Genomic DNA, 13271 nt, shown 5'->3' on the forward strand with positions numbered 1-13271 from the left:
AGAAAATAAACAGCAATAATTGCCTATAAGATATGTTCTTGTACGTACTACACTTCAATAATTAAACTAAGCAAAAAACGACATGCCCAAGAGGTCTAAAACCATCCAAAAACTTGACATGTAGCCTGTCATTAAGATCCGAAGGCAGCATGTAAGAATCCTTGTAACGGTCAATTAGGTAATTCAAACGCTCATGAAAGCTCTCCTTAAGGAACATGAACTCTGTTGGTATTGCCATGTTCACAGACCCTCCAATGAAATCAATGCTCCTTTGAAGTGTATATGAGATACGCTTAAGAGCATCCTGGTGCTCTTTGAGGTTAGCCATTTTTGTTTCATAAATCTGGCATGTCTGAGCGGTCATTTCTTCTTTCTGTTGCTCCAGAGTGCCAATAAGTCCGCCGTAATAATCTGAAATTTCATGAAGCACCTTATCTTTTTTGGGGGGTAAGGATGCTATCGTTGTCTCAATCTCCTTCATTGCATTTTCAATTTTATTATGTATGTCATTAACTTGATCAATGAGCTCTGTCATAATTGCTATTTCTTTATCCATAACATCCATGGCCAGCTCAATCTTTGCACACTCGCGATGACCACTAGATACACCAGCACATTCACGGCATATTACTTGCTTATGCTCATAGCAATAACGATCAACAGGATGATCTAGGTGATTATCGCAAGGCCAGTTGTGTCGAATGAAATTTTTCCATGTTGGAAAATGGTTTTGTCCTTTACTTCTGTCTTCAGGATTTGGGTCTACAATGCGATGTTCTTTTATTTCGGAATTTTTCAAATGATGTATTAAACAATCAGAGCAGAGTGGAAGGTTGGCACATTTATAATTGTTACAAACAGCAACTGCAACTTCTCCATCATTACAGCTCTTGCAGAGGATCTTACCAGCTGGTAATTCATTCTTGAGTTGTACGTCCTTTACCATGTTGTCAAGGAATTTATTTGAAGGTGGGATGGGATCAATGGCACCACCATCTCCATTAAAACTTATTCCAGTGGGACACTGACAGCCTTGAGGACAGTCAAAGGTGTTGCTCAAAGGCTCAGAGTATTCATTAGTTGATCCTTCAGTGGAGGAAGGAGTGAGACTGCATGAGAAATTCTGGTTTGGATCCTCCTCCTCTGTTTGCCCACTTTCCTCCCTTTCTCTTGCTTCTCTCTCGCGCTCTATCTCATCTTCCTCTCTCTGTTTCCTCGCCTCCTTTTCAAGACATTCTCTGCAGTAGCTGTCCAGACAAGGTAGTGTCCTAGGATCATCATAGTACTTGCCACAGGAGGGACAGTGCAAGTGATCACGAGCGAAGCTGTCTATGTCGAATCCGCCACTAGGAGCAGGGTCAAGACGGTGTCCAGTTTCTGAATCTTCTCTTGTGGCCATTGTATACTGAAAGTGAAAGATCAAGCAAGCAGCACCTTAGTAATTCAAGCCTGACCACCACGTGATGATAGACCATAGACCAATAATAATTATTTATTTAAAAAGTAATTGTAAAAAATAGAATAATAGATTCTACTACTGAGAGCTACTTATCATAAAAGAATACAAAATGATAATTTTTGCAACAGAAAAACTCTCACAGAGAGTCGAAAGAAAAATAAAGTTTAGGATACCTGGATCTAATACAAATTAGTTACTAAACAATTAAGCTATACCCAGTTAGCATAATCATAAATATTATACACTACATTACGTAGTCTATAACGGTTACGTAGTCTATAATATCTATGGCATAATGCATGCACACAGTTATTGTAACAGTTATTATTAGTACTATAGTCAAGACACTTCATGGAAAAAAACTTGCATTTTAAGGTTTAACATCAATATAGAAAGGGCATCCCCTCACAGGAATTCCCTCAAGAGGATCCTGGTGACGAAATACACTAATCATGTGCCTACCAGCTGTAAACGGGTGGAAATAAACTGTATAAACTCCTTCCTCGTTATTGAGTCGAACAAAGCATTCAACTGGTTCTAGGCTTGCAATAGAACAGATAGTTGCCTTAAGCATTGGCACATTACCAGCAACTTCTGTCCTGCATATATCACGACTCTGAATCTTAAATGAGTAAGCTCTTTGAGAACGGACTGGATTTGGGAAAGACTCCAGGGTATAGTTTTCAATAAATGGCGTTCCAACAACCTGCCCAAGAGTACCACCGTCTATGCTAAAAGTATCATTTAACTTGAGGTGTATCCTTTGGTTCACATCTGAAGGCAGCATGTAAGAGTTCTTGTAACGATCAATTAGGTAATTTAAACCCTCATGAAAGCTCTCCTTAAGGAACATGAACTCTGTTGGTATTGCCATGTTCACAGACCCTCCAATGAAATCAACGCTCCTTTGAAATGTATCCGAGATACGCTTAAGAGCATCCTGGTGATCTTTGAGGTTGTCCCATTTCCTCTTGTATACGTGGTATGTTTTATTGATGAGATCTCTTCTCTGCTGCCTTAGGCTGTCAACTAGCTTCTTGTACTGCTCATCAATTGCACGGTATGCCCATTTCTTATTCTTCCTCAGCTCTTTCTTCATCGTGTCAATATCCTTGATGGAATATTTTATTTTATCGTGCAAAGAATTAACTCTGTCAAGCAATTCAGCAATGGCAGGCTCTTCATCCTTCATACAATCTTGGCTCAGTAGAGTAAAGTTATTGCAGTCAGGGGTACACTCTCGCTGAGGGCACAAATGACAATCCCTGCATATGACCACTTTATGTTTATAGCAATATCGATCAACAACTTCGTCGGGGTGGAACTCGCAACGCCAGCCATTTCGCAAATTTCGCTTTTTACCATTTTTGTTGTTTCCCTCACCACCTTTGTTGACACAGATTAATAAATGTGATTCTGGCTCTGACGTGGTCAAATGACTACCCACACACTCAGAACAGAGAGGGAGATTGGCACACTTTGGATTACTACAGGCAGCAATTGCAGGTTTTTCCTTATCGCATCCGCCACAGAGAATTTCCCCGGCTTTCAAACCTTCGTGCAATTGAACACCTTGTACCATGTTCTTGAGGGATTTGTTTGATGGTGGGATTCCACTAATACTACCATCTTGAGGATCAAACTTTATGCCAGTATAACGCCTACAGCCTTGAGGACAATGGAAGTCGTTAGATCTACTGACAGGATCAAAATCATCATTTCTAGCTGAGCGCTGAGACATAGTTGAACCTGTAGTGCTGGACGGGCAGGGGCTGAGATCAAATGTTCTAAGAGCCTCGTTGTATTCTTTGTCCGAGTCTTCACTCTCTCGGTTTTCCTCTCCTTCCCTTTCACGCTCTCTCTCCGCTTCCTCCATCTGCTCTCTTGTCTTCTCTTCAAGACATTCTCTACAGTAGCTGTCCAGACAAGGTAGTGTCCTAGGATCATCATAGTACTTGCCACAGGAGGGGCAGTGCAAGTGATCACGAGTGAAGCTGTCTATGTCGAATCCACCACTAGCAAAAGGAGAAGGAGCGGCAGGTGCTGGGATATCCTCATTCTCTACTTCCTCCTCCTCTTGGTCGTTTACAAGTAGATCTACTGGTGGAGGAAGAAGAGCAGGAGAGAGACGTAAAGGCTGCTCATCTGCTGCCATTGTGTACTTTATTTATGGGCTGTCACAACACAATTCACAAAAGATCAATAATCGTTCATTAATTAATTAATAGATTCATAATTATTATTCATAGCTATTGTTTATTGTTGAAACTAAAAATTCTTAGTTCTGATATGGTTTCCATTATTTTTCTTTTGCATTTTTTTAATTTGCTACACATACATTTACAGGCACTTCCAGTCGTATTGCAGTGTGAATTGGCCTTACAATAGTATCCCCCAGTACCTCTGCACAGTGCACACACAAAATTTTTATGTATAAACATGAAATCATGATAGCTACAAAAGAATTACATTGAAAAGAGGATCTAGTAACAAGATAAAGAAAACTAACAAAAGTATAATGTAAATAAAATTTTACAGTCAACATCCTCTCTCAGTAGTCTTGCATAGCTGGCCAGACCCATCCCCCTTTTTGACAATTTGGACGGTTGTCAAAAAAGGGGATGGGTCTGGCTACGCAAGATCTAGACTACTCTCTCAGAGAGTAAACATCTAAATACTTATCATAGCATAGATATCAGATGCCAAATGCAGCGTGGTATACTGTAGATGTTATCAGGACAGAAGTTACACATAATACATTGAGTACTTACATGTAAGTTTATGCAGTACATTCACAGTCAGCGCCTTACATCAATATAAAACGGGCATCCTTTAACAAAAAATCATCAAGAGGGCGAGTTTGAGGACGATACACATTAATTTTATGTCTGCCAGCTGTAAACGGATAAAAATAAACAGTGTAAACTCCTTCCTTGTTATTGAGTTTGACAAAGCATTGGATCGGATCCAGGCTTTCAACAGAACAGATAGTTGCCTCAAGCATTGGCACATTACCAGCAACTTCTGTCCTGCATATATCACAACTCTGAATCTTAAATGAGTAAGCTCTTCGAGAACGGACTGGATTTGGGAAAGACTCAATGGTGTAGCTTTCAATAAATGGCATTCCAACAACCTGCCCAAGAGCACCCTTTAAACTAAAATCATCATTTAACTTGAGGTGTATCTTGTCATTTACATCTGAAGGCAGCATATCAGAATCCTTGTAACGGTCCTTGAGGTAATTCAAACGTTCATGAAAGCTCTCTTGAAGGAACATGAACTCTGTTGGTATTGCCATGTTCACAGACCCTCCAATGAAATCAATGCTCCTTTGAAGTGTATCTAAGATACGCTTAAGGGCATCCTGGTGCTCCACAAGATTGGCCATTTTTTTATCATGTATTTGTTCAGTTTCATTTGTAAGACTTTCTCTTTGCCTCTTCAGATCCTCAATGAGTTCCTCACAATGTTCATTAATTGTAGATATTGTCCAGTTTCTATTGCTGGTGAGGGATTTTTTCATCTCCTCGATTTCATTTATTGCTTTTTTAATTCTTGGTTGTACACCTTTAATTTCATCAAGTGCTTCATCATCAGTTGTTTTTTCTTGATCTAAAACATCTTCAGTTAGTTCCACATTCCCACAGCCTCGATGGCCTTTATTATCATCACCAAGAATTGAGCAGTTGAGGCATATCACCTGTTTATGTTTATAACAATAACGATCAACAGGATCATTAGGATGAAAATCACATAACCAGTTGCGGCGTTCAAAATCTTTCCATGATAGCGGCAGGTTTCCTTCCCCTTCATCTCCACTCCCATTGCTATTTCCTTTTGCTCCTATTGTCTCGGGATATATTATATTATGCCTTTTTGTTTTTGTTGCTCTCTTATGATGCCTTAAACATTCAGAGCAGAGTGGAAGGTTGGCACATTCAAGATTGTTACAAATAGCAACTGCAACGTCTCCATCGCAATCCCCACAGAGAACCTTACCAGCTGGTACTTCATTCTTGAGTCGTAAACCCTTTACTATTTTGTCAAGGAATTTATTTGCTGGTGGCATGGGATTGATGCCACCATCTACATCAAACTTTATTACAGTGTCTTCAGGCCACTGGCAACCTTGAGGACAGTCAAAGTTGTCAATATTACTCAAAGGGTCGATGGAGTCTGCAGGAATCACTTTGCAGCTACGGAGAGTTTCCAAGTAACTTTCGTCCGGATCCTGAGGCTGTTCCTCGAACTCTTCTCCTGCCTGTCCATTTTCCTCCCTTTCCCTCTGCTTTTCCTCGGCTTTTCCTCCCTTTCCATTTCTCTCCGCTGCTTTTTCTCTTTCTGTTCTCTTGCCTCCTTTTCAAGACATTCTCTACAGTAGGTGTGGAGACAAGGCAGTGTCCTAGAATCATCATAGTACTCAAGTTGCCACAGGAGGGACAGTGCAGGTGATCACGAGTGAAGCTGTCTGTGTCGAATCCACCGCTAGCAAAAGAAGAAGGAGCATGTGCTGGGATATCCTCGTTATCTTCCTCCTCTTGATCGTTTACAAGTAGATCTACTGGTGGAGGAAGAAGAGCAGGAGAGAGACGTAAAGGCTGTTCATCTGCTTCCATTGTGTACTTTATAGACTAGTTTATGGGCTGTCACAAGTTCACAACACAATTCACAAAAGATCAATAATCGTTCATTAATTAATTGAATATTATTATTATTCATAGCTATTGTTTGTTGTTGAAACTAAAAATTTTCAGTTCTGATATGGTTTCTATTATTTTTCTTTTGCATTTTTCTAATCTGCTACACATACATTACAGGCACTTCCAGTCGTATTGCAGTGTGAATGGCCTTACAGCAGTATTCCCAGTAGATCTCTGCACACATGAAATTCTTAATAATATTTATTTTATAAACATGAAATCACAATAACTACAAAAGAAACACATTTAAAAGAGAATCTAGTAACTTTCATGCAGATATAATAAGATAAATAAAACTAACAAAAGTATAATGTAAATAAAATTTTACAGTCAACATCCTCTCACACAAAGTAAACATCTAAATACTTGTAACAGCATAGATATACATATGCGTATAGATATTATTAGGACAGAAGGTACACAATACACTGAGTACTTACATGTAAGTTTATGCAGTAAAATCAGAGTCAACGCCTTACATCAATATAAAATGGGCATCCTTTAACAAAAAGAGGTTGGGTTTGAGGACAATACACATTAACTTTATGTCTACCAGCTCTCAACGGATAAAAATAAACCGTATAAACTCCTTCCTCATCATTGAGTTTGACAAAGCATTGGATCGGATCCAGGCTTTCAACAGAACAGATAGTTGCCTCAAGCATTGGCAAATTACCAGCAACTTTTGTCCCACATATATCACGACTCTGAATCTTAAATGAATAAGACTTTTGAGCATAGACTGGATTTGGGAAAGACTCCACAGTGTAGTTTTCAATAAATGGTGCTCCAAAGACATACCCAAGAGCACCGTCCGCACCAATACCATCATTCAACTTGAGGTGTATTCTATCATTTACGTCTGAAGGCAGCATGTGAGAGTTCTTGTAGCGTTCCTTGAGATAATTCAAACGCTCATGAAAGCTCTCCCTAAGGAACATGAACTCTGTTGGTATTGCCATGTTCACAGACCCTCCAATGAAATCAATGCTCCTTTGAAGTATATCTGAGATACGCTTAAGAACATCCTGGTGCTCCACGAGATATGCCATTATTTTATCATGTAAATGCTTCGTTTGATTTATAAGACTTTCTCTTTGACTCTCTACATCTGCAATGAGTTCCTCACAATGTTCATTAATTGTAGATATTGTCCAGTTTTTATTGCTGGTAAGGGATTTTTTCATGATTTCAATTTCATTTATTGCTTTTATAATTCTTGCTTGTACACCTTTAATTTCACCAAGTGCTTCAGCAACAGCTGTTCTTTCTTCATCTACAACATCTCTAATTAGTTTCACTCTTGGACAGTTACGATGGCCTTTATTATCATCACTAAGATCTGCACATTCAAGGCATATCACCTGTTTATGTTCATAGCAATAACGATCGACAGGATGAGTAGGATGAAAATCACATAACCAGCTGTGGCGTTCAAAATCTTTCCATGATGGTGGCAGGCTTCCTTCCCCTCCATCTCCGCTTCCATTGCTATTTCCCTTTGCTCCTATTGTCTCAGGATATATTATATTATGCCTTTTTGTTTTTGTTGTTTTCTTATGATACCTTAAACAATCAGAGCAGAGTGGAAGGTTAGCACATTCATAATTGTTACAAACAGCAACTGCAACGTTTCCATCACAAACCCCACAGAGAACCTTACCAGCTGGTACTTTATTCTTGAGTTGTACGTCCTTTACCATGTTGCCAAGGAATTTATTTGAAGGTGGGATGGGATCAATGTCACCATCTCTATCAAAACTTATTCCAGTGGGACACTGACAGCCTTGAGGACAGTCAAAGGTGTTGCTCAAAGGCTCAGAGTATTCATTAGTTGATCCTTTGGTGGAAACAGGAGTGAGGTTGTAAGAGTTACGGAGAGTTTCTAAGTAACTTTCATCCAAATCATGCGGCTCCTCCTCTGTCTGCCCACTTTCCTCCCTTTCTCTTGCTTCCCTCTCCCGCTCTCTCTCCTTTTCCTCTCTCTGTTTCCTCGCCTCCTTTTCAAGACATTCTCTACAATAGCTGTCCAGACAAGGTAGTGTCCTAGGATCATCATAGTACTTGCCACAGGAGGGACAGTGCAAGTGGTCATGAGTGAAGCTGTCTATGTCGAATCCACTACTAGCAAGAATAGAAACAGTCTCTTTATCTTTCAAATGATCTATTCAAATATCAACAATCAAATGATGACACACATCATCAATAAAACCTTTAATATCTTTTATAATCTTCTTAGTGTGTTCTCTTTTAGTAATTAGTTCCATATTCATTAATCTTATTCTTTCTTGTAATTCCTCTATTATTTTTTAATCATCTACTAATGGCTGATAGTCTGGCCTTGTCATTGCTTTAAGATGACATTTGCAGTCATCAATTTCAAAGGACATTCCTCTTCTCACTTTGCTAGCAGCTTTAATAAATTATATAATTATTAGTATAATTAATAAAACTACTCTAACCGGAATCAGTATTACTAGAAAGTGATCTCAAATACTCATTCTTCATTTTTGATAGTTTGTTTGATGATTCTTCATTTTCTTTTTGTATCTCATTAAACTGAGACCTCAATACAGTCAACTCTTCATAAAGTGGTTCTTCCTGTAGTAATTGTTGCAATGCAACTACTTCCTAATTAGATAAGGTAGAAAAATCAGAAAATTGCTGAATATATCCAATTACATATACATGATGCATAAAATTATAGTTACCGTATAGCGGGTTTATTTTGAGGGTAACAAATTTCGCGGATTTTTGAAGATTCGCGAAATTAAATTTTTTTGAAAATCAATTTAATACAGTACAAGATGGCAGAAAAGTGGCAATTTGCAAAAATTAATTTCGTGAACCTCCGGATACAGGCCATTCGTGAAAATTATCATCCTTGAAATAAACCCACTATAATTATGGTATATTTAAAGAGGAATGATTAGATGTAAAGTACAGCATGAAATGGTAATTTCATACTATACAATGAATTGTACAGTCTGGTAGTATGACATACCTTCTCTTTGCTACTGATAGCATCTCTTAGTTTATATTCGGCTTCTTCAAGTATAATATAAGAAATAACCTGTACATATAATTAATACAAAACACGTTGTTAGTTTGTTACATTGTACAGGCACTATAATGTAACTAATAAAAGAATGATTATATTAACTGACCTCAGTACTTTGTAGTAAGCCTTGAACCTTTTCTTTTAGTTCCTATACAAAACAATATTCATAAAACAATATTCAATTATTATACCTCTTCTCTAACATCTTTTCTCCTCCATAATGTTAAGTTACCAATAGTCAGTTCCTTTAATCCTTGTCCCATTAGTATATGAATATTCTCTATCATCCTCAATACAGTAAACCCAACATCAGAAAAAGGAAAGGAGCAAGTGACACATATTGATTTGTGAGGCTCTATAAACTGAATCTTCAGCAGTTTACCGGACACTTTTGATAAAATGTCCTTGATATCCTGCAGCACATGTTCCTCAGGCTTCCAGTCAAAAATAAAAGTAACTGTTTCACATTGAAGATGAGAAACAGAGCCAAATCTTTTCTCCAGACAAAGACTAACTGATATTGATTTGTAGAATTCCTTTAACTCAGTTCTATATGTCTCAATGTGTTCCTTTGCTTCAGTGATCTCCATTTTTTCAACTACACTATGAAGAAGTGCAATGTCAGTCAGAGAACACTCGTCTTTAAAATGACGAATGATGCTAGAAATATCTGTACAATTCTCAATTTTTCTACTGAGGGAAGTGCTATAATAAGACAGGAACTCTTTGATGTCATCCACGTCCAATTTCCTCCTTAAAATTTTGCAAACATTATAAAACATTTTTGCATAGGACCCTCTTATTAGTTTAAAATTCTCCAGTAAATGTTTAGGAACAGGCACTTCAACTATAAGTTTTAATAATAATTATAATAATAGTATTAAATAAAATCAGTAATACCTTGAGAAGACTCGGATGATAATAGTTGTGAAGATGAATTAGTAACTTCAGTGTCAGCAGTACTACCTACAAAAGAAAAGGACAATAAGTATAAAACTATGAACCATTAATTTTGATGATATACATGTATAAATACCAGATTGTGTATCAGTTGGTATCTTGATTTCATTGGGAGTACTTGTATTATCTATAGATATTAATGAATGTATTATCAATTAAATGATTATTATTACCTTGTGAAAGTACATCATGATCTACTTCAGGAGTAAGAAAATACTTACCTAAAAGCATAATAATAAGAATACAAAGAATAGTATAATTAGGACACTACATTTATAGACTCCTATTTCCCACAACACATGACCTCATAATTGGATATATTTATTGACTATACACATAATTTATACTAACAATAGCAAGAGTCTCCTATTGTGCACTCTATGCCCCCTGCTTCATCACTGCGTAGTCACATTCTGTTTATTTCTGTATTTTTTTAGTAGTTATTTGAAAATAAATAGCAATAACTACTCAAAATAACTACTCAAAATAACTACTCAGATAAAATACGGAATAGCCAGAATTTGACTTTCCATTTCTACACGGTGATGAAGCAGACCATATAGCTGGTAGGACACTTTCCTCTATAATTATTATCTACTCTTGACAATACTGGCCACCCACATGCATCAGTGTAATGGGAAACTATGAACAATGAATTAATCAAAATTGCCTTGACAACAAAATAAAAGATGCTGCAGTGATTATGTTATCATACTCACTAATATCATCCAGTATAGTTTGTCCCAGTGATACATTAGTACTGATTGTACACAATACATTAGCAAATGTATGTAAACTGTTGGGATCAGTTTGAACAGCTTCTTTGACAGCAGTTAATAGAGCCTCACGTTGATTAGGAATAGAGGGACTAGCTGACACCACTCTACTAACTGCTTCTTGTGTTAACATACGTTCAGTATAAAGTAACCAAGCAATAGCAACAGAATCACAAAGAGACTGAGACAGAACAGTATAACGATTATTAAAAATATTAACAAGAACCTGTTGTTCTATGATAGAAAATACAATGATTATAGTTATATACACTTATGGTTGACCTCATGGTTGACTCACTCAATTTCTCAGCTACAGCAGTTTCATTCATTGATCGTAGAGCAGTTGACAGTGAGTCCAAGTTGGCTCCTCCTCTATTGTCAACACTATCAGCTCTACGTAGCCAATGGGAGAGGCACTCTGTCAAACATTGATTCACATCACCACGATACTTTGTTTCAATGGCTTCCAGTGTATCTTTTACTAAACCTAGTCTCAGTCCCAACTCCTGCCACTTTGTTCCTTGAAAGCTACATCTCTTCAATAAGTCAAAGACATCAATCAAGTCTCTGATATCTATCAGTGAAAATCAAAATGCCACTGAGATCATCTAATCTAGTCTACTATATGACTACCTAAACAAGTATGATTGGAGGCCATAGTTCCAGTAAGAGAGTTTCCCCAAGCAGGGGCGGATCCAGTATTTTGAAAATAGGGTGGTTGACTCACTTCAGAGTCATCATTCGACATGGGGCTCGCCCCAATTATTATAATCTTTCATTAATCGACACATAATAATTATTCATAGCTATTGTTTATTGTTGAACTAAAATTTTAGTTCTGATATGGTTTCCATTACTTTTTTTTGCATTTTTCTAATTTGCTACACATACATTTACAGGCACTTCCAGTCGTATTGCAGTGTGAATGGCCTTACAGCAGTATTCCCTGTACACACATAATTCTTCATAATATTTATTTTAACTCACAATAACTATACAAAAGAATTACATTTAAAAGAGGATCTAGTAACTTTCACGCAAATATAACAAGATAAATAAAACTAACAAAAGTAGACTATAATGTAAATAAAATTTTACAGTCAACATCCTCTCACAGAGAGTAAACATCTAAAATTACTTTAACAGCATAAATATACACATACCAACAGTGTGGTATAGATACTATCGGGGCAGAAAGTACAAAATACACAGAGTACTTAAATGTAAGTCTATACAGTAAAATCACAGTCAGCGCCTTACATCAATATAAAATGGGCATCCTTTAACAAAAAGATCATCAAGAGGGCGAGTTTGAGGACGATACACATTAACTTTATGTCTACCAGCTCTTAACGGATAAAAATAAACCATATAAACCCCTTCCTCGTCATTGAGTTTGACAAAGCATTGGATTGGATTCAGGCTTTCAACAGAACAGATAGTTGCCTCAAGCATTGGCACATTACCAGCAACTTCTGTCCTGCATATATCACGACTCTGAATCTTAAATGAGTAAGCTCTTCGAGAACGGACTGGATTTGGGAAAGACTCGAGAGTGTAGTTTTCAATAAATGGCGTTCCAACGACCTGCCCAAGAGCACCGTCCACACTAAAATCATCATTCAACTTGAGGTGTATATTTTCATTTACATCCGAAGGCAGCATATCAGAATCCTTGTAGCGTTCCTTGAGGTAATTCAAGCGCTCATGAAAGCTCTCCTTAAGGAACATGAACTCTGTTGGTATTGCCATGTTCACAGACCCTCCAATGAAATCAATGCTCTTTTGAAGTGTATCCGAGATACGCTTAAGGGCATCCTGATGCTCCTTGAGGTTAGCCATTTTTTTATTGTGTATTTCTTTGGTTTGATTAATAAGACGCTCCCTCTGTTCCTCTAGATCTGCAATGAGTTTATCACAATGCTCATTGATTGCTGTTATTGCAGCATCTTTATTGTCGGTGACAGATTCTTTCATGTTCTCAATTTTAATTATCGCCGTTTTAATCTTGTTATGTACCCCATGCACATCATTGATTACTCCAACAATGGCTGCTGTTTCTTTGTCTATACATTTTGTGGTAAGATGAATTTTTTTACAGGAGCGATGGCCTATTTCATGATTTTCATCATCTTCGCCATCATCATCATCACCAAGAGCTGCACATTCACAGCATATCACCTGCTTATGTTTATAGCAGTAACGATCGACAGGATGATTAGGGTGAAAATCACAGTTCCAGTTGTGCCGTGTAAAATTTTTCCAATCTCCAGCCCCATTGCTACCTCCTAGCGTCTCAGGATTTGGGCAGA

At 37.5% G+C, this 13271-nt stretch overlaps 4 protein-coding genes across 4 annotated transcripts; all 4 read right to left on the reverse strand.

Annotated features, from left to right (window-relative positions):
• Positions 1–61: 61 nt before the first annotated feature.
• LOC105313181 (E3 ubiquitin-protein ligase Trim36-like) lies at positions 62–1399 on the reverse strand. Its single transcript, XM_011406386.1, has one exon. The coding sequence runs from the start codon at positions 1397–1399 to the stop codon at positions 62–64; it is 1338 nt and encodes a 445-aa protein (XP_011404688.1).
• A 430-nt stretch (positions 1400–1829) lies between these two features.
• Positions 1830–3614, reverse strand: LOC105313182 (E3 ubiquitin-protein ligase TRIM9-like). The gene has a single exon (XM_011406387.1). It carries the CDS (start codon positions 3612–3614, stop codon positions 1830–1832), a length of 1785 nt encoding a protein of 594 aa, XP_011404689.1.
• Positions 3615–6342: 2728 nt separating this feature from the next.
• Positions 6343–8459, reverse strand: LOC109582891 (tripartite motif-containing protein 46-like). The gene is made up of 2 exons (XM_019997949.1): positions 8375–8459; positions 6343–8326 (listed from the first exon to the last, which is right to left on the reverse strand). Exons 1-2 carry the CDS (start codon positions 8433–8435, stop codon positions 6630–6632), a joined length of 1758 nt encoding a protein of 585 aa, XP_019853508.1. The 5' UTR covers positions 8436–8459; the 3' UTR covers positions 6343–6629.
• On the reverse strand, positions 8416–10930 carry LOC109582892 (uncharacterized). Its single transcript, XM_019997950.1, has 9 exons — positions 10903–10930; positions 10357–10404; positions 10260–10310; positions 10124–10189; positions 9415–10070; positions 9330–9371; positions 9167–9235; positions 8625–8793; positions 8416–8575 (listed from the first exon to the last, which is right to left on the reverse strand). The coding sequence occupies exons 5-9, from the start codon at positions 10003–10005 to the stop codon at positions 8472–8474; spliced, it is 975 nt and encodes a 324-aa protein (XP_019853509.1). The 5' UTR covers positions 10006–10070; positions 10124–10189; positions 10260–10310; positions 10357–10404; positions 10903–10930; the 3' UTR covers positions 8416–8471.
• Between the last annotated feature and the right edge of the window lie 2341 nt (positions 10931–13271).

The sequence above is a fragment of the Amphimedon queenslandica genome, unplaced genomic scaffold, assembly GCF_000090795.2.
Source record: "Amphimedon queenslandica unplaced genomic scaffold, v1.1 AMPQUscaffold_13347, whole genome shotgun sequence".
Taxonomy (NCBI): Eukaryota; Metazoa; Porifera; class Demospongiae; order Haplosclerida; family Niphatidae; genus Amphimedon; species Amphimedon queenslandica.